General features: G+C 42.5%; 1 protein-coding gene across 2 annotated transcripts in view; it reads left to right on the top strand.

Moving 5' to 3' along the window:
- Positions 1–18,697, top strand: part of col5a1 (procollagen, type V, alpha 1) — a 72,120-nt gene extending 53,423 nt beyond the window's left edge. The window contains exons 34-66 of one of the 2 annotated variants that reach the window (XM_070851121.1): positions 105–158; positions 243–287; positions 390–443; positions 555–608; positions 692–745; positions 1,364–1,471; positions 1,694–1,783; positions 2,309–2,362; positions 2,664–2,771; positions 2,881–2,988; positions 4,143–4,196; positions 4,369–4,422; positions 4,538–4,645; positions 4,738–4,791; positions 4,888–4,995; positions 7,252–7,305; positions 7,497–7,604; positions 7,743–7,796; positions 7,913–7,966; positions 8,092–8,145; positions 8,272–8,325; positions 8,439–8,546; positions 8,729–8,782; positions 8,893–8,946; positions 9,173–9,280; positions 9,562–9,615; positions 9,721–9,756; positions 9,872–9,925; positions 10,058–10,325; positions 11,134–11,246; positions 13,073–13,141; positions 15,632–15,865; positions 16,062–18,697. In XM_070851121.1, coding sequence (XP_070707222.1) covers positions 105–158; positions 243–287; positions 390–443; positions 555–608; positions 692–745; positions 1,364–1,471; positions 1,694–1,783; positions 2,309–2,362; positions 2,664–2,771; positions 2,881–2,988; positions 4,143–4,196; positions 4,369–4,422; positions 4,538–4,645; positions 4,738–4,791; positions 4,888–4,995; positions 7,252–7,305; positions 7,497–7,604; positions 7,743–7,796; positions 7,913–7,966; positions 8,092–8,145; positions 8,272–8,325; positions 8,439–8,546; positions 8,729–8,782; positions 8,893–8,946; positions 9,173–9,280; positions 9,562–9,615; positions 9,721–9,756; positions 9,872–9,925; positions 10,058–10,325; positions 11,134–11,246; positions 13,073–13,141; positions 15,632–15,865; positions 16,062–16,208 — 2,784 coding nt within the window. In that variant the 3' untranslated portion in view covers positions 16,209–18,697. Of the gene's footprint in view, positions 1–104; positions 159–242; positions 288–389; positions 444–554; positions 609–691; positions 746–1,363; positions 1,472–1,693; positions 1,784–2,308; positions 2,363–2,663; positions 2,772–2,880; positions 2,989–4,142; positions 4,197–4,368; positions 4,423–4,537; positions 4,646–4,737; positions 4,792–4,887; positions 4,996–7,251; positions 7,306–7,496; positions 7,605–7,742; positions 7,797–7,912; positions 7,967–8,091; positions 8,146–8,271; positions 8,326–8,438; positions 8,547–8,728; positions 8,783–8,892; positions 8,947–9,172; positions 9,281–9,561; positions 9,616–9,720; positions 9,757–9,871; positions 9,926–10,057; positions 10,326–11,133; positions 11,247–12,939; positions 13,009–13,072; positions 13,142–15,631; positions 15,866–16,061 lie in introns of both variants that reach the window. The other variant, XM_070851120.1, reaches the window with a different exon arrangement.
- The last annotated feature ends 1,087 nt before the right edge of the window (positions 18,698–19,784 follow it).

Below are 19,784 nucleotides of genomic sequence, written 5' to 3'. Positions count from 1 at the left end.
AGGGGAGCCCACACCCACTGAACCACGACACATAACATTGTCAGGTCACATGTGTGTCTCATGACGCTTTCTAGGATTTTAATAATTTTGTCTTGTTTGTCAAGGGCCCTCGAGGAGAGAGAGGGCCAAGAGGACCAACAGGAAAAGCTGGACCAAAGGTGCATAAAATATCTCATTGCCGCTTTCTTGCATATATTGTGTGAACCACAAGTCCACCACTTACTCCTCATTTTGTCCTTCAGGGTAACTCAGGAAATGATGGCCCACCAGGACCTCCCGGTGAAAGGGTACGTACCTTCACACTGTCCTTGTTGTATCCTCATAGCATGCATCAGTTTCTATAAGAGACAACTGATTGCTGACCAGCAATGTTTTGTTGTTTGTTTCAGGGTCTGCCAGGGCCTCAGGGACCAACAGGTTTCCCAGGACCAAAGGGGCCCCCTGTGAGTCCAAACTCATACACCACACATGACTCTTTGTGCAAATAAACCTATTACGCCTTGTCCTTTGTCACTCTATACACTTACATTCATAGACACGTTTGTATTTCTCAGGGACCTTCAGGGAAAGACGGACTGCCTGGACATCCTGGACAGAGAGGAGAGACTGTGAGTAAACAAGTCTGATTCCTCAGCTCTTCACCTGTACCTCACAGAGTCAGTAGTATGACGTGGCCGTTTCTTCTTCACAGGGATTCCAAGGCAAGACTGGCCCTCCTGGTCCTCCAGGCGTGGTTGGACCTCAGGTGAGTCACAGTCCATCACACTGTCACTATGACCATCTTGCTGTGTTTCTCCCTTATGTGCATTATCACTTGCTGACTGACTCGTTGAATTGGTTGCACAACTTGCATTGGTTATATTCATTTGTGCTGAAAATAACTAATATGTATTTGCATTAACCTCTCAAAGTTTATTGGTGCACATAAGAGTTACCAGAAGAGCATTTTGTCTAGCAGAAACATTTATTTATCCTCATACCTATACCTCACGAGTCATGACTTAGGTGCTGTTTATCCTCTTTCATATTAGCAATGGGCTCTTCATCCATTATGCATAAACGTTTAACAGACTTTCCCTCCCAGCCGCTCTGCTAATGCCAGCTGAGAACATTGATGATAGCGGAGCTGTATGTGGCCTTAATGACTAGTAGGCCTCCCACACAGCAAATGCTCAGCTTCTCCATGCCGTGTTTTGTAATACATGGACAAATTGTAACATCTTTGTTTTAAATCGCTGATTTTGCTCACAGTGTTCCTCTTAATGTACTTTCTCTTCTTCACACCGCCTCTGCAACGCAGTTTTACTCTGTAGTGTGCACGATTTAATTTTGTGTGTGTGTGTGGGGGGGTTCTCACTTGTAGGGACCAACAGGTGAAACTGGACCAATGGGAGATCGGGGCCACCCTGGACCCCCAGGTCCACCTGGTGAGCAGGGTCTACCTGGAGCTGCAGGGAAAGAGGGAGCCAAGGTGAATCCTGAAGCTCTATTCAATATTTATATATTCACATCAATGTTATTTATATTTATTAGCATCCTCTCATGATAATACATGTCTGTAATAATACTGTTATTTGTTTCCCATCCCATCTGAGGTTTCTGTTTTATAGAACGATTTAACTATATTTGTCTTATAGCACAAGTCCCTAACACTGCATTCACAGGATTAATGGTATTATGCTTTGGCCTACAGGGTGACCCTGGCCCTGCTGGCCCAGCAGGTAAGGATGGCCCTCCTGGGCCAAGAGGTTTCCCCGGAGATCGAGGTCTGCCTGGCCCTGTGGTTAGTATTGCCTTCTACTCAGTACAATACATTACACAAATTCAATATCTCTCACAGCTTGGTTATTACATAATAGTTCTGGGCTATTAAATCGCTGTAAGACTGTGGTGAACTTCAGGAATCAGACATGATATCAGAACCCTGAGTGGGCTTCAGAGAGGAACACTGTGCTCAGGGCTGTTAACTTTTTTCATTTTTTATTCTAACTTGACAAAGTCATGTCCTGGTAGTTATGCAATTCACTTTTTTTTCTTACTTGCTAGACAGATCAATGGCAGAAACAGCTTTTTGTTTAATTCTAGGATGCTGACACATGTTCATTTGTAATGTAAAGAATGCTCATAGCAGTTTTAGAAAATAACTGTTCTCCCCGTCTGCTCTCAGCCTCCTCTTTTGGGGCTGTAGGAGGTTTTCCATCTCATGCTGAGCCTGTTTGAAGATAGGGAGTCCAGTGTAAGGCAGGAAGTGTGCTTCCTCAACAGATGTGTTTGTTTTCTGAAGCCATCATTTTATTCTGTTCTGCAGGGGGCTCACGGCCTGAAAGGGAATGAGGGTCCTCACGGGCCACCTGGTCCTGCTGTGAGTAAAATTTACTGCATCCGCATCCTAGTTTGTCACTCTTATTCTCTCACTCTTGCTCCTACCTCCTGTATTCTGTGTCTGGGAATTGTCTTCATAGCAAAGTTCCCACCCTCAGTTGTTCCATACTCTTACATAATATAATGATATGCACAGTTTGTTACTTACATAAGAGAGGTCTGACCTATTTGGGTAGATGCGCCTGATGCTATGATTTTGTTCTAGTCTTCCAACTTTGATGTCTTTGATATTTTCACTCAATTACTCTGATCACTTCCATTGGTGCACCATGGTGCTGTAGGGTTCTCCTGGTGAGCGTGGTCCTGCCGGGCCAGCCGGACCTACTGGTCTCCCTGGACGTCCTGGACCCCAGGGGCCTCCAGGCCCTGCCGGAGAGAAAGGTGGACCGGTAAGAACATCACATTATACAGATTGTTGTTTCATACAGAACAATAGAACATTTCACAGGCTGGGCTGACAACGTAGTGTTGGACTATGACAAAAAAAAAACACTCTAGGGAGAGAAAGGACCTCAAGGCCCAGCTGGAAGAGACGGTATTCAGGGACCTGTGGGTCTGCCAGGACCTGGAGGACCTCCTGGACCACCTGGAGAGGATGGAGACAAGGTGAGTCAATGTTGTTTTCCTGTCCAAGTAAAGAGAAATATAATGAAATTCAGTAAAGCTGCAATGAAGCTTTTCGGGCGCTGCATCACACACACTCCTCTAATATACAGTATATGCACACTTACAAAGACATTAGACTTTGATGAATTAGATGAGATCTAACCCAGATATCATCTTGTCTCTCTCCCTGTGACCTTAAACGCTCTACGGGGAATTTGTCTGACAGAGTTTGCATCGATTAACGGATATTTAAAAGGCAAACCTGCCTTCTTTCAGCTTTGTCCCCTTCTGTGCAAACAGACAGACACGAGGAAGGAATTTTGTGGCAGTGACAGAATGTGTGAAAGTGACCCTTTTGTATTCACAAGCGAGAACAACTCTTCATCCCCTCTAAAAACATTTGCAGGGAGATGAGCCATGGTGATACTCAGAGGATAATCTCTTATCCTTTGAAGAATGCCTTAGTTCTTAACTGGCCTTACGATGGTCCCTGCGGTGTAAATGGACTCAGAGAATACAGAGGGTATTTGCTATGCAGATAAAAAGGATCTCGCAAGCTAATGTTTACACATATTCAGACACTTTCTCATTATTAAGTCCTGTCCACGGGGAACGGACAACTCCAAGGCCTTAATTTTAAGAGACTAATACCGCCTCAGAAGGAGCATTGTCTGACTCCAACCCAAAAGTGAATGCCTTTGGCTTTGGCAGTTATTAACATTATTTCTCGAAACACCCACAGCATGTGGAGGCTTTGAAATAATGGTGCAAGGTTCTTCACTCCGGGAACGCTGGTGCAAACAGTTTGAGATGGGACTTATTAGCTATTCTGTTTTGGCTGCTAGTAGTGCCAGTGAGTCATCAAGATAAGCCCCCCCTCAGATGTGAACTATATTTGTCACCGTTTGTCAGCAAAGGAGAGATGTGATTGAAATATCTAGAGACAAATCTAAAAAAAAAAAGCCTTTTAAAAATGGGATATAGTTCAATGTAGGGTTTGTTGTTCTTTGATATGTCAGTTTCCGTCTGCGGAGTGTTTGATAATAATTTAACATTATTCTTTGTCACATTTTCTCTCCTGCTCGCTCATGTATTACTTTGAATTGAGGGTTTTATCTGTCTTCTTTTCACACTGTGATCATTTCGTTCCACAGGGAGAGATTGGAGAGCCGGGCCAGAAAGGAAGTAAGGGTGACAAAGGAGAACATGTAAGTTTTTTTATTTGCAGCGTTTTTGTGAATACATGAGTTATTTATCATTTTACTGCCAGAGATTGTAAGGCTAATGCCTTTTTACTGTATTTCATGGGTTTTGAAAATGTTGAGAAGTAAAGGATGTGATTGTTGATTGTCCTTTTGATGTGTTCCTTCTCCTCTGCAGGGTCCACCTGGTCCTACTGGCCCTCAAGGACCTGTTGGAGCACCCGGACCTGCTGTAAGTGTCTAGTTTGCATTGGGCGTCCAGATCATTCACCACCTCATCTACTGTATCTGTTAGGCCAACTCTTGTATGTCCTGACTGTGACCCCTTCATCTGTTACATTACGTAGGGTGCCGATGGTGAGCCTGGTCCCAGAGGTCAGCAGGGTCTGTTTGGCCAGAAGGGAGATGAAGGATCACGAGGATTCCCTGGACCTCCAGGCCCAGTTGGGCTGCAGGTGTGGATTGCTATGAAAAATACCAACTTTGGTCAAATGCTATAATAAAGAACACTGAGACAGTGTGATTGAATCCTTTGCTCACTCCTCAGGGCTTGCCTGGGCCACCTGGTGAGAAAGGTGAAACTGGAGACGTTGGTCAAATGGTAAGATTTGGATTGAGAAACAAGTGTATGCATTAAATTACAAGCTTGCAAGAGAAGTGTCTTTACTCTTTTGACTGTATCCTCTCCTCCATATAGGGTCCACCCGGTCCCCCTGGTCCCAGAGGCCCTTCAGGACCGCCCGGGGCTGATGGCCCTCAGGGACCTCCTGGCGGTATTGGAAACCCTGGTGCTGTTGGAGAAAAGGTAAACCTGTCTTCTATTTCTATGGACCAGTTTGCAGCCAAACTGTGCTGCAGCTCAGGTTGTGTCTAAGCACTTCAGATACCATATGGCTGTTTTGATGGCATTTTTTCGGCAGGATGGTGCAGGAAGCGCTTCTTTTATTGGTGTAATAGTAAATGCAGACATCTACCAAGTCACAAACTCCTTTCATTTATGCTGTTTTGTGCCTGTTCATTTGATAGTAATCACGCATCCTGCAGTGAATTAATGTACATCCACTGTAGTAAACTAAAAATAAAACACATTTCATTGTATTCCCAGTCTGCACCCTAACCACACAGACATTGTCTACCAAAATAATCTTCTGCACATAATTACTCACTGAATTTACACAGTTATTTAATTGTCTCCTGAACCATTAATTCATCTGAAAAAGGTAACCATATCAGCTACCTTTTTAAATACTGTATTTGGACTGCTGTTAAAATGTGTGATTGGAGCTGTTCTGACTGTCCATAATGAAAGCCCACTCCATCTGCTGAAATGCATTCCTTTAAATGACATTGTAGTCATTGTCCTACAGCCTTTTTGTCCAACTCTGGCCCCATTCTAGAAAATATCATTGCAATGTCTGTCTAAGTGTGAAATTTTGAAGATCATGCAGTATTTCCAGAGAGGTAGACAACAAAACAAAGGACCCTGAGTTGGCATAATGTTATGTATCATAAACCACTATGGCATCTGAATGTGTGCACAATTTTCATTGTAACCTGACTATGAGATTTGGTTTTCAGATGACTGGTTTGTGTACCACTTTAGAAGAGATGTATTCAGTGTGCCAGCAGTTTGCAGTTTGAGTGCTCTGTGGTAAAGACTCTGAATGATACCTCTTTACAAGGCTTTTGCAGCCATTAATATTTCCCATGCCTTTTTATATGATACCCTTTTAAATGGGACATGATCGTTTCTTACTGCTGCAGAGTGACAGATGCACAGCAAATCTAACGGACAGGCTGTCTTCCCCTACAGTACTGTTGTTGGTTGGAGGGAGTATGAATAGATACTCAAAGGCGCTGTACGTGCAATTCTTGAATCATAAATGCATTATTAAAAGCAGCTCTCATAAAAGCAGCTCCCGCTCTTATTTGTTGCTGCTGTTTCATTATGAAGGGCCCACTTTGGCAGCCGTTGCAGTGCTGTGCAGCTTCTCATCACTTCCTGTCTACAGTGATGGTGTGATTTGTTTTATCTGTTTCAGTCAATAGAATCACCTTTTGCTCCTTTATAATCTCCCTGAGGTTTGCCTGTCCTTCTCTTGTGCAAACAAACACGGCGCTCATTTGGCCTAATCTCTCTTTAGCTGATCTGGCATTTTATTAGCCCAGGGAGCTGGCAAGCAACTGAGGTCAGGCTTTTTTCTGTAAATGCATCCCTCTTATATCTGTGATGAGCAGCTGCCTTTCATGCTCCCGGTTTCTCTGTACTCAGCAGATTTTACCAGAAGCCCTGTGGTGAACAGGTTGCTGTAAGGATGGAGGGCAACCTCAGGGCTCCTCAGACGCAACATTGCATAAAGACCTGAGCACGCTGCTAATACAGGAGGATCAGTCATGCTTTTAAACAGGCGTACCAACTGCTTAGAGTGGATTTCTTGACAGCAACAAGAGAGGCTTTGGAAGACAGCCAGATGCTAATTTAGAGTATCAGTTGATGTTCACCATTCAGAGCTTTTGTTCATGCTAGAGAGAATCTGGATATGCTTATCATGCCACATCACCTCACAGCTTGTCATTGGTTCTGCAGAGCTGTGCTATCGATTGGCTCCCTGTCTCCCAAGCGTGACATGGGCCAATTTTTTCCCCCCTGATACAGGTGTGGCAGACTGCATCTGCAGTAAACCCCAGCAGGGAGGGCTGGTAGCCTTATGTGACAGTGAGTAACGATAGTGCCCATTGTATAGGTGAGTCAACAGGGCAACTATCCAATAAGGCAGGAGCAAGAGGACAAGATATATAGGCAGGGCCCAGGGAGAACAGTGAGGTCAGCAGCCAACCTGTGCTCCAGCCACCCAATCTGCCCACACTTGATGGATTGAAACCTCTTGTGTCATCTCTTTCTATCCCCATTTGGGTGACAAGGGCAGCGGGGCAGCGAGGGCTGCAGTAAATGATGGGATTTTTAGAACGACGTTGGATCAACAAATCACCTTTCTGATAATGTATATGTCTCTCTCGCCCTCTAATATCACCCCCCCTCCCCTTCTCGCTCTCTCATCAGGGAGATGCTGGTGAAACAGGAGAGCCAGGTCTTCAAGGAGAAGTTGGCCCACCAGTGAGTTATCGGAGTCTTTTTCTCTTTTGTCTCAATTTCTGCATGAAAAGTACCAATGAGACATGAAAGGACCAACAATAAATTTACCATTTGTAGCTATGGGTTTGTCCATAGTGACCACAATGCTACATACATGCCATTTTCTACTAGTACTACTACTATGATTATTAACATATTGTATATTATTCCAGGGTCCAAGAGGAGAGCGAGGAGAAAAGGGAGAGTCCGGTCCAGCTGGTGCAGCTGGACCTCCAGGCCCTAAGGGTCCCCCTGGAGATGATGGTCCCAAAGGCAGCCCAGTAAGTTGCTTAGAAAATACATTTTATTTTATTGATCAGTGTCCTCTCACCACTGATTTTACCTCATGCAAAGGATGACCAGCATGACCTTCAACTAAATGTCTCAAAAAAAGTAATGTAAATTTTATTGAATTTCAGGGTCCAAGTGGTTTCCCTGGCGACCCTGGTCCCCCTGGAGAGCCCGGTCCAGCTGTACGTATAACACGAATCCTCAGCTAAGCTATGAATGTTTTGTGCAAACTCTGTTCTTTTCCATGTGTTTTTGCTGCAATGTAACATGACCGAGTCTCTTTTCAATTCTTATGTAGGGGTTAGATGGTCCATCTGGTGACAAGGGAGATGATGGAGAACCCGGTCAGCCTGTGAGTATTGCGTACCAAATAAGTTACTCTGTGTCATTTCCTTAGAAGAATATTTTATGAAAATTGCCATTTCAGTCAAATATATGAAGACCTTTTCCTTTTCATTTAATTAAAATTCAAACTAGGGTTCTCCTGGACCCACTGGAGAGTCAGGTCCCTCTGGACCGCCAGGAAAGAGAGTAAGCATTATCCTGTCCTATCTTGTCCTTGTCATTGCAAAATACTATCAATGTCAAAATGCTAAAGCATTCTGTGTTTGTATTCCATTCAGTATTAATCTCTGTCATCTGTTCTTTTTTAAATAGGGTCCCCCTGGAGCTGCAGGACCTGAGGGAAGACAAGGAGAGAAAGGAGCCAAGGTAACACACCCAACAGTACAGTTTTTCTGTTCACTTCGTACACCAACCACATCAAAAGACAACAAACGATCAAGAATCAAATGGTTTGTCGGCATGCTGTTTTTGTGTGACAGGGAGAGTCTGGCTTGGAAGGTCCCCAAGGAAAGACAGGTCCTGTTGGTCCTCAAGGATCACCTGGCAAGCCTGGTTCTGAAGGCCTCAGGGGTATCCCTGGCCCAGTTGTAAGTAATGTTTCTTACTGTCACACCAATTTATCTGAGTCATACCTGGATGTTGTGTAGTGTTGTACAAACAGCAAATAGAGGAGAGGTATCCATAAATGGTTGTCAAACAGCTGAACATAAAGAAGACACACTATTTATAGAATTGTTAAAATAACTGTGTAACTGGTATTTCTATGCAGGGAGAGCAAGGTCTGCCTGGTGCTCCAGGCCCAGATGGACCCCCTGGACCTATGGTGAGTAGCAGTGACTCCTAGCCTTTGAGCTAAGTTATCTCACATGTGTGCCACTGATTTGAATTCTCTTTCAATCGTGATTTCCCTCCAATGTGTCATCCCTCTTGCAGGGTCCCCCTGGTTTACCTGGCTTGAAAGGAGACTCTGGTGTCAAAGGGGAAAAGGTGAGCTGTTTTGATTCAGAGCATAAGCTTTAAATAAGACTAATGGAACTAACAGTTCCATCTGTTAACTAACAGATTGATTAGACCTGTTGTTTGCCTCCAGCTATCAAATCATTACCCTAATGATTAGAGGGTGTGATGGATATACATTTTACATAGCTAATGTTGTTGATGGTGTATTAGTGACTATTGAATTGATAATATACGTGTTGTTCTCTACCCTCAGGGCCATCCGGGTCTTATTGGACTTATCGGACCCCCAGGTGAACAGGGAGAAAAGGGTGACAGAGGTCTTCCAGGTCCTGCAGGAACACACGGTTCCAAAGGAGATACTGTAAGTAAACAAACCTTCACTGGAGTCGTAGTAAAAAGCTCAGACATTCAAGAGCAGCCATTAATTAATGAAGATTATCAATAAATGTGAGTCAACCCACTCATATTTATTGATAATCTTCGTCTTTATGGTCTTTTTCTTAATTTAGCACAGGCAAAATGTAGTCACCAATAATATCCCTTATGCTAGTCAGAGCGTTTGCATTTAGTATAAACAAACATACTTCCTCAGTTGTCACACAACAGTTAAGGATTCACACTCTCTCCTTTTTCCTTCTTTAGGGTATTTCTGGTCCCTCAGGTCCACTTGGCCCCATCGGTCCTCCTGGATTACCTGTAAGACTACACTCATTATATGTGTTGTACTACAGCTTGTGTGTAACTCAATAGTGTTTAATGTCTGAGCCAATATTGATTATTTGTTCATCCTTGCATCTTTAGGGTCCTCCTGGTCCCAAAGGAGCTAAAGGGTCATCGGTAAGTGTTTTGCTAAAGCGTCATTCTATCAGAAACGGTAGCAAGCGTTTATTATGAGACATATGAGAGCATTTGTCATTTAAGATCAAGCATTGCTTTAATTTGTCCTGTTCAGGGTCAAACTGGACCAAAGGGAGAGAGTGGAGTACCTGGCCCTCCTGGCCCTCCTGTAAGTCAATGCACCAGACTTTTGAATCTTTTTCTGTCTTATCCTTAGTGTAAGTCGTTATCTCCCTAGTTTTATACACATTTACATCATCTTCATTCTTCTCTCTGACTGGCATTTGTCTCTCCATAACAGGGTCCACCCGGCGATGTAATCCACCCACTCCCCATCCAGGCCCCCATTAAAGGCAGAAGTCGTAGGAACATCGATGCCAGCCAGGTGGTGGATGACGCAGCCATGGACGCCAACTACAAGGACTACGACGACGGCATGGAGGAAATCTTTGGCTCGCTCAACTCCCTTAAGCTGGAGATCGAGCAGATGAAGCACCCGCTGGGCACACAGAGTAACCCTGCACGTACCTGCAAAGATCTGCAGCTCTGCCACCCTGATTTCCCCGATGGTTTGTATTACACTCCATCAAAAATGAGGCATATTGTATAATCCTACCTCTCCACAGATTTTAATTTCTGGCAGTTATCACACAGCAGCTTTCTAGAAATGTTGAAGTAAACAAAATGCCACTGGACACTACAGTCCTGTCGGCGTGCTGTGAGAGTTTAAGCTCTGCTGTGTAGCTGCCAGCCTCACTGAGAGCCACGAACCGCCTCCCTTCCCATCCACGCCCATGTGACACACATTCAGTCGTTTGTGAGGATTTGCTGTTCTTCTATCACTTATGTGATAATGAGAGTGATAATGTGTTGGTAGACATCGTTTTGGGCATTAGGTAATCCTTTCTGGCATTTTTATAGACTGAATGATTAATTGAGACAATAATCATCCAATTTATCTATAATGAAATAATCATTAGTTGCAGCCCTAGAATCAACCATCAATCATTACTACATGCTGCATTTTTGGATGTGTCAGTGGTTCATCTGTCATAGTCACATGACACTTGGAACTGTTGACATATGGACTAGTTTAACAGAAGTATTTCTGTATAATGTTCATCAATGATCAAAAAAAAAAAATGTGCTCAAACCAAGGAAATATTGAAAGTTTGATAACTTTTTCCTGGACAACATCTCCACATGATATAGCAACAACACAGACCGATAGTGCGGACATAGAGATGCTCTTAGTACATGCAATATGTTAGACACGGCCTTGACCTGAAGGACTCAAGTATAGGCTTCAAATCATGCATGCCGCTCTATAATTGCTCTCTCTCGCTCCCTATTTTCTCCCTCTCTCCATTTCTCCAGGTGAGTACTGGATTGATCCAAACCAGGGCTGCTCTCGGGACTCCTTCAAGGTTTACTGCAACTTCACAGCAGGTGGAGAGAGCTGCATCTTCCCAGATAAGAAGTCTGAAGGGGTAAGTCTGTCCGCGTGTACACACACACACACACACACACACACACACACAATCGACAGTCAGGTTGAAGACAAATTAAGCAAAAGTGTTAGTTGCTAGTGCTAGCAAGACACTGTGGTATGAACAAGAGAAAACAAACTATTTTAAGCCTGCAGTTTGTGCTTTGATTGACAGTATTGTAAGATGCGCAGAATACTCCAGATAAGTGAATGATTGTGGGGTTTTGTTTTTTTTTCTCACGTCTGGGACCAAGTGCAGAACATGCTGTATAAATAACCCAAGCATCTCAAGACAGTGCTAGCTGCAACAGTAACTCTATTGTACCAACACATGTAGCCACATAATTAGCCTCCATGAGATTAGCTGGGGTGTCGCTACCAATAAAGTGTGGGAGATGACTCAAGAGGACTGCCTGCATTGGCCCATGAGGGCAAAAGTTATTTTACAAACATGCTAAATTTAAGTTTAGTTTTGACAGTCGGCAACTACAGGGAGGCAAGTTATTCAAACACACGCATTCGCTTTAACTTGTCCATACCTTATCGTTTCAGTGCCATTTTTAGATGGAGCGCCATTAAGGAGTTTATCACCTGTAAAGCCTTTGGCAGGTGACAGGCACACTGAGAAGGTTTTTGGTTCATTATGCATGAGTGTGCAGAGGAGAGGAGAGTAGCAGAGTGGTGAAACATTGGGAACACTGTCTTTGACAAGTCAGGGGTTGTGTAATAGCACAGTGCTACAGCCATTTTAATGATCCCACTCACCAAGCCTCAGAGGAGCAGGAGTTTGCTTAAGCTTAGAATAATGAAGTAGACTTTTTATAGCGCTGTGGTGATGGGCTGCTCTCATTTGTGTCTGAGGCGAAAAGAAAATCCTGCGCTGTCAGTCTAGCACAGAGACTGCAAACGGTCCCACGTGTTCAGATTGGCACAGTTAATAAAGGAGCACATAGTTATACTGTCCATGTACTGTACATAATCACAGTCAAAAAGCTGGACATGCTATCTTGGATGCTAGATGAAGAGAAAGTCACAGCAAGAGTGTATATTTCCTCCTCTGCTCAGTCAACTCCAATGAAAACAACTGAAGGTCACCTTCAAGGCAGCGTGGGTTTAATGTATGCCATCTCCCAGCGATAAGTGATCACCGGCTCATCATTCATTAACACATTAAGCTATTGATGACAGTTCCATATCAAACCCTACTATCTAATTATAGAGAAATTCATCATTGTCATAGCTGAGACCATTAGAGTTGTGCCCTGTTGGCTAATTCACAGCTTTTAATGGCATAACAAAGTCAGTGCACCATGGCTGCACAGCACTAACACTGAACAGCAGGGATAGAGGCCGTGGTATACGAGCTCCTTGCAGGCGATCATTTCTTAATTAATCACTGTGTACTCATGAATTTTTCAGCAGCAATTAGCTGCCAGCTACAGTTTATACTGTACAAAATGGCAAAATGGCTTACTAAATTTTTCTGCCCTTGACTGGTTGGTCTGGTCGATCTCACTGAATACTGTTTCAGGTCTGGAAGACTCCTCGGAGGGGGCAAACAGAAGCGGAAAAAAAGGGACAAAGACAAATCTGAGAGGAGATGTGTTTCTGTCAGATCTGTTTCCTTTCTTTAACCCTGCTGTTTTTTCGTCCTCCTCCTCCTCCTCTGCCTCTCTGTCAATCCATGCCCCCAGGCTAGGCTCACATCCTGGGTAAAGGAGAATCCCGGCTCCTGGTTCAGTGAATTCAAACGTGGTAAACTGGTAAGCCAGACTCCCGACTTTCCCAAGTCCTTTTCCCTCCCTGAATGCCTCTTATATTTTACAGAGCAAAATGGCAAAATGGCCCAAAGACTCGCCAGGCACATGGTATAGTCACTACAAGAGAGGTTCTCTGGTAAGTGGCCCTGCCTGCGGCCCCAGAGTCCTGGCTACAGCCTGGACTCTGCGTGCCTGAGGCTCTGCATGGTTCTGGTTCTGCCCTACAGAGTATGTATATGCATGGGCAACTTGCTTGTTGGTTGTTTCATTATTGTGGTGCATGATTCAGCACGAGCTGCACTCACCTTCAGTCCAAGAAAATTGGTGATGCTCTCACAAGTCAATGGAGGAGAGATTTGTGGACCATACAGGCTAGAATTGTCTACAGTGAAGCAATAGATTTGGTATCTAATGGAACTCAAATAATCGAAAACAATATAGTGCTTTTTCACAGTTTAAATTCTCGACTGTATATCTGCTCCTTCTCCATTAAGAGAGCATCTCCTAAGAGTGACTGTGTGCCTGACTCAAGAAGCAACAGCATACCCATACATAGCTGATTTAATAGTGTGGAGAAAACCACCTGAGAGTGAATACATCACTTTACGCTGCTTTTTTTTGTTGTAGATCTCAACAAGTTCCCTCAGCAGATCACCCATCCTTTACAAGGGGGGGGTAAATAAGTGTCTCTGCTGCAGCCATTCAGCTGCACTCACATTCTCAGTGTCTCCCTTAAACACTACTTAGATCTGGCAGATTAGCTCTGAGTCAGACAGGTCAGGCACTCAGTCACCACCCAGGGGCTTCTGGGTACTCAGTCACTGTTGACTTGCGGCTGTGATGATAAAGAGGTAATGTTTCTCTGCCGATGTTGGGCTGAAGCCACACGCTGCGCGGGGCAGGGATGAAGGGGATGTAGAGCGGTGGGGTAAATGGAAAAAAACGTGGAACTACCCAGCCACTCTGAGGATGAAAACATCAGAGCATCACTTTGGGCCACAGCGCCAACACTCATAGACGCAGTGCAAAACAGAGAGTTCGCTATTTATACCGTGGGATGTGATTAAAAACAATCACTGGCACTAAATTGTTGCACAAATAGATGGAGAAGATGATTGGCTCTCTCTATTAACGTCAAGTTTGAGTGTCGGTGCTCTGGGTTTGTATATGCATGTGTGCCTGCATGTGTGAGCATTCGCTTGAGTGCAAGAGCAAGTCGAGAAAGAACACATCCAGACTCACAGACGGGTTCCTGCTCTGGCTCCATGGCACAAATGCTGCATGCGCTCTACTCTCAGAAAGTCTTGTTTGTCTGAAAGACGAAGCGACCATGTGGATCTAATGGATTCCTGATGGTTGGTATGCAGATCGTCACTTATGGACATTAAACTGAACCACGACTGGTTGGGGAAAAAAAAAACGGCTGTCTTATCAGTCAGGATTACAAGATGCTATAATCAGCTTATGGAATGTATCTCAGTCTGCTGTAACATGAGCAGAAAAAGCAGAATTCTAGGTTAATTTTGGGTTAATTACCAGGCAATTAACATATCATTACTGCAACATTTTTCCTATTAGGATAATTACATTTTCATGTACTTACCATAATTTGCTCAGATTGGATATATATTTTACATAATTACATAATCAAGATTCAAATTAGGTGTTTAGTTATGCCTATTTTTTTGTACTTTGAAGGCAGATTTTTCCACATTAAGCCTTTCATATCATTACAGCTTCCAGGCATTAAACCTTGGAAATAATCTTTCCTTCTCATTACTTCCTTTCCATCTATATAGTATCATCACCTGATCCACTTTTTAACACGTGGACTTTATACTGCGGGTTAATATTCCATTTTTTTTTTTTCCTCAAGGAATCCCCAATGAAAAGACCAAAACCAACACTTGCTACACAAGCTAGACTGTGGCAGTGGCTGAGATGTTCTGTCATTACAGTAAACACTGTAGTAAATACTCAGTAGTGTCCTAAATGCGTATCAATCCACAGGTGAAAATAGTCCCCAGCAAATGTGTATTTTCCTCCTGTTTAAGTAACATTTGCTCAAAACTACAGTGCCCAGCTCTTTAAGGTCATTTGTCTTAAAAAGAAAAGAAAAGCATGTATTTTAATATCTACCGTAGGAATGAATTCGCTTGTGTCTGAGTGTAACAAAGAGCAGGTAAGTAAGGAAGTATTTAGAGACAAACCCACACATTGTTTTGGTCTTGTCATGGGATTTGTTGACAAGAAGAAAAATATAGAACTCAACAGCCCCAATCCTTTCATGACCAGAACTGTGTGCTCTCACAGAGCATGGGAGTGTATTAACTCTGAATCCTTGTGTGACACCTCCTTTTTCTAACACTGTTAACAAAACAGATAACAAAGACGTCCTAGAAAACCAAGCACAGCAGGACAACAGGAATACAAAATACTAGTCATAAATTAAACCAAAATGGCTCAAGAGGCAATAACTCTGCACAGTATAGACGATGGCAGTTTGTTCAGTCTTTTTCAGGATCTCCAGGATATTCCTCCTCTCAATCTAATCATTCTTGACACTGGTCCCTTCTCCTGGTGTGATGTTGTTGATGCTCAACTCCATTTGTGTTCCTTTTTGCAGCTCTCCTACGTGGATGCAGAGGGCAACCCCATCGGTGTGGTCCAGATGACTTTCATGAGGTTGCTGAGCGCAGCAGCCAGACAGAACATGACGTACAACTGCTACCATTCGGTGGCCTGGTACAACCAGGATCAGGACAACTATGACAAGGCCATCCGCTTCCTGGGCTCCAACGATGAGGAGATGTCTTATGATAACAACCCCTACATTCGCACCCTGGCCGATGGCTGTGCGGTAAGTCAGAGATGTGTGTTTGTGTAGGCGGTCGGCGGGCTTCCTTTGATGAGCACTGTCAGAGAATTATGTTCTTTTGTCTTTGTAGTGGCTCAGTCGATAAGAGCCTTCCAGAAGTGTGTGATGTTTTTTATTTCTGACGAATAATTCTTCACACACTAACGCTCCCTCCTGCTGTGTCTTTTCTCTCTGACAGTTGAAAAAGGGCTATGAAAAGACAGTACTTGAGATCAACACACCAAAGGTGGAACAGGTGCCATTTGTGGACATCATGTTCAACGACTTTGGCGGTTCCACGCAGAAGTTTGGATTTGAAGTGGGCCCTGTCTGTTTCATCGGCTAAGACTGTTTACTGAGCAAATGGAGAAAAAAAAAGCATATATTTGTTTTCTCAGAAAAAAAAACATTTGAAAAAGAATAGGACAATTCTATTTGTAAAAAAAGTAACTTTTTTTTCCATAAAGCAACAAGTATGAGTAAAATGAAATCAAGTTGAGAATACAGTGAAATTCTATAGGAATAGAGGAAAACGAAATAACCTTGAAACCTCAGTGTGCCTTCTCCATCACATGCAAGTTTTGAAACTGGATGTCAGGTCCTGCCTCACACACACACAACACACTCACACTCACACACACACACACAAACACACACACACACACACACACACGCGCACACACAACCCTAGCCCTACGTCATCACACTTGATTTAGTCTTTTGTGACCCAAACAACGAAGGCGACCCTGAGAGCTGCAGCCGTTCCAGGCGGTTGCAGCGTTTGCCATGGACTCCATCTGATTCGGCTCTTTTCTTTTCTTTAGTTTTCATGTTTTCCTTCATCTCCCTGGCTTTTTCCACTTGTCTTTTGTTGGTTTGTTTGCTCATTCACTACGGGAGCTTTGTTTGTGCATAATTGTCTCCCCATTCTCTTGGAATGGATCTTATATATATAAATATATATAAATAATTTTTATGTTTGTAAGTACATTCTGTATATTTTTCCTGGTAATGTTTATTGCTTCTGGCTTCAAAACATGCATGTGACTATTAATTGTGAGGTAGGAGACAATGGATATGGGGATAACATCTAAATTGTAGAAAAATATCGAAAGTGAGGAAATTAGACTTGTAAATTGAGAAACAAAAAGAAAGATTGGGAAGTCCTGTCTTGTTGCAGTTGTGGAGCACACCTTGTTGTAATTTAAGAACAGAATGGAAATAAAAGACGAAAACAAGCTCTGTGATATTATGTGACAGTTTGATTTGCAGAACAAAAAAATAATACATTCCTCCTTTTGTTCCCTCTGAACAGAACACCTACCTTGGTAGCAAAATCATTAACTTAATAAACGGTTTCTATTTTTTTTCCTCAAATACTCCTCTATCTGACTATGCAATGGGAGATTTTTAATGAAAACACAAAGAAATCAAATCCTAGGTGCTATTTTCTCTCTTCTGTGGTGCTATGTATTTTTCTAGTGTTTGTTGTTTGAATGAAAGGAAATTCTTGGTGATAATATTCCATCACCAGCAGCCCCTTGACTCTCTTACCCACCACGTCTGACACAGGTGGACCTTTTGCTGCATCCATTTTTTATTATTTTCTTCAATGTTCAGCGGTGGTGTTTGCATGCCATTTCTCTACATATTCACTCACAGATCAGAGCAGCATGGCGGCGTATGTTATCTCCTGCTTCAGCGGACCGCACAGATAAGAAACTTGTACCAAATGTTGGAATAACGAGCGGAAACTAAGATGGTGCTGTTGGCTTTGCATATCATTGCTCTAAAGGTGCTGCATTATGGCTCTTGCTGTTGGATCATCTGTGCCACGTCAAACTGATGGAGTTGAGACGTGGACATGTTGTGATTGGGCCAAAGGGATGTGGTCCAAAGTTTTGTTTGGTGTATGAAATCTTAAGCCCTTCCACCAAAGGTTTTCACGTATATATTTAGCTTTAAGCGCCACGGTGGCTTAAAATTAATTTTTTTTTTTTTTTATGGGAAACAACTTGAAAAGTATTTTTTCTTGATTTAACCCCAGTAGAGGCAGGTCACCAAATTAGCAGATGAAAAACCTTGCTCATGCAGCGTCAAAAATTGCTTGTTGGTCTACTTTTTTGCCCTTATTGTAATTATGCTCTTTGTTCAAACTATGCACTCTCTATGCTTATGACCACTAGTATCTACCACAGAATTTTTACAGCCCTTCCTACGTAGGTTTGTTTTGTTCCCTTTTTTTTTTAAATCTTCAAATATGTGACTTGAACCATTTCTGTTAAGATAACTCAATATGCTTGTAGATCTATGGCTTTATTTTTCATTGTGATGCAGTACACCCAAATTTAATACCTTGCTCTCAATAAAAAGGACAAGCTAATTTTTGTAAATTTCCAGAACCAGCAGTGATGCTGCCATTGTTTTGTTTTTTTGTTTTTTTTTGTTTTATTTTGTAGATTTCCATTTGTCTGTCTGTTTGTTTGTTTTCACAGTCTTGTCAAACCTGTGTAAGGATAAGAGGATAGAAGTTATATTGGTTTTTATGTCAATAAATTCAAGTTTACTGTGGCCATCCACTCTTGTATGTCTTTTGAAGCATTAAAACTTATCTGTATGCATGAAATTGTAAAGTTTTTTCTCTTGTTATAATTTTGTAGAGTGACATGATCTCCGGTCCACGTTTTATTCATCAGGATACATCAGTTTTTCAATGGTCATGTCCACAATTGTGAAGTGGAGAGAAAATGATGAACTTGTAACTCTACCAAAGCCAATGTTCGTTTGTAGTATATTTATTGTATTATTTAAAATAAAAAAATAAATGTTAAATGATACCATAGTGTAAGTGTAAGAGGCCCCCTCTTTACATGCACACAGGTAAACAAAAATTATTGTCGAAAGGTTATTAATTTACCACATGCTATTTTACACAACATATGAGCTGGAAATAACTCCTTTTAATGCATTTGGCCACATCCATTTAAATAGATTATTCTGTCTTCATGTTAACAACCTCTGGGCTGTGTTTGTGTGTGTGAGGATGTGAGCTAAAGGTTGCATTTAGACTTTTTAAATGCTAAATCATGACTGGATGTCTGTCTAAGCTGCATAACAGGTAAGGCTACTATTAATTGCAATACAGTGTGTGTTGTAATGGTGTCAAACAATTCTTGCTCCACAGATACTCCACAAGAAAGAAGTTCTCAGGCTGCATCTCGTGATCTGACATTCAAGCAAACACTGATTGTTCACTGCTGAGGCCTCCAACAAAGACTGCTTAAAGAATCTTCCTGGCTAGGCATTTGTGGACAGCTAATGTAAGCTTCAAGCTCATTTTCCTACACTGCCTGTGGTGCATTCTGATAAGCCAGAAAGTATATGTACCATATGTACGATAACTCGTCCACTGTATGTATTTCATGCAAACAGTCCTTGATGATTATTAAAATGAAATTATTTTTAACTCTCCCATGCACCACTAATTTCAATAATTTGTAACCTCCAATCTTTGATCAAATCAATGGTGGTGAAGATGATTTGCTGCGCTTGAAGAACCTCATTAGCAGAAAACCTTGCACGGTTCACATTACGCCTAGCACAGCAAAACAAAAAAATAAAAAAAAAGTTGTTGTGCATGATGATATGATCAATATTTAATGCAGTGTTTACAGGATGGATTTAGGACGATCCAAAAGCGTAGATTCTACTGAGGCAGCATCCTGGGTGAGTAAAGCAGAAGTCAAAGCGAAAAAAGCTAATTCCTCGGCACAGAACTACTTACAATGCAGGCGTGATAACTGGGGCATCAAAGTGGGTTGAGGATGGGGAGGAAGAAAAAAAATTGCAGGTAGGGATTTAGCTCCCTCCAATTATGGCAACAGGTGATGAGTCAAAAGACTACAACAGGACCCAAGCGTAA

Source organism: Pempheris klunzingeri, chromosome 19, assembly GCF_042242105.1.
Source record: "Pempheris klunzingeri isolate RE-2024b chromosome 19, fPemKlu1.hap1, whole genome shotgun sequence".
Classification (NCBI taxonomy): domain Eukaryota; kingdom Metazoa; phylum Chordata; class Actinopteri; order Acropomatiformes; family Pempheridae; genus Pempheris; species Pempheris klunzingeri.
The sequence above is the reverse complement of the archived record's forward strand: the minus strand, read 5'-3'. Positions and strand labels throughout refer to the sequence as shown.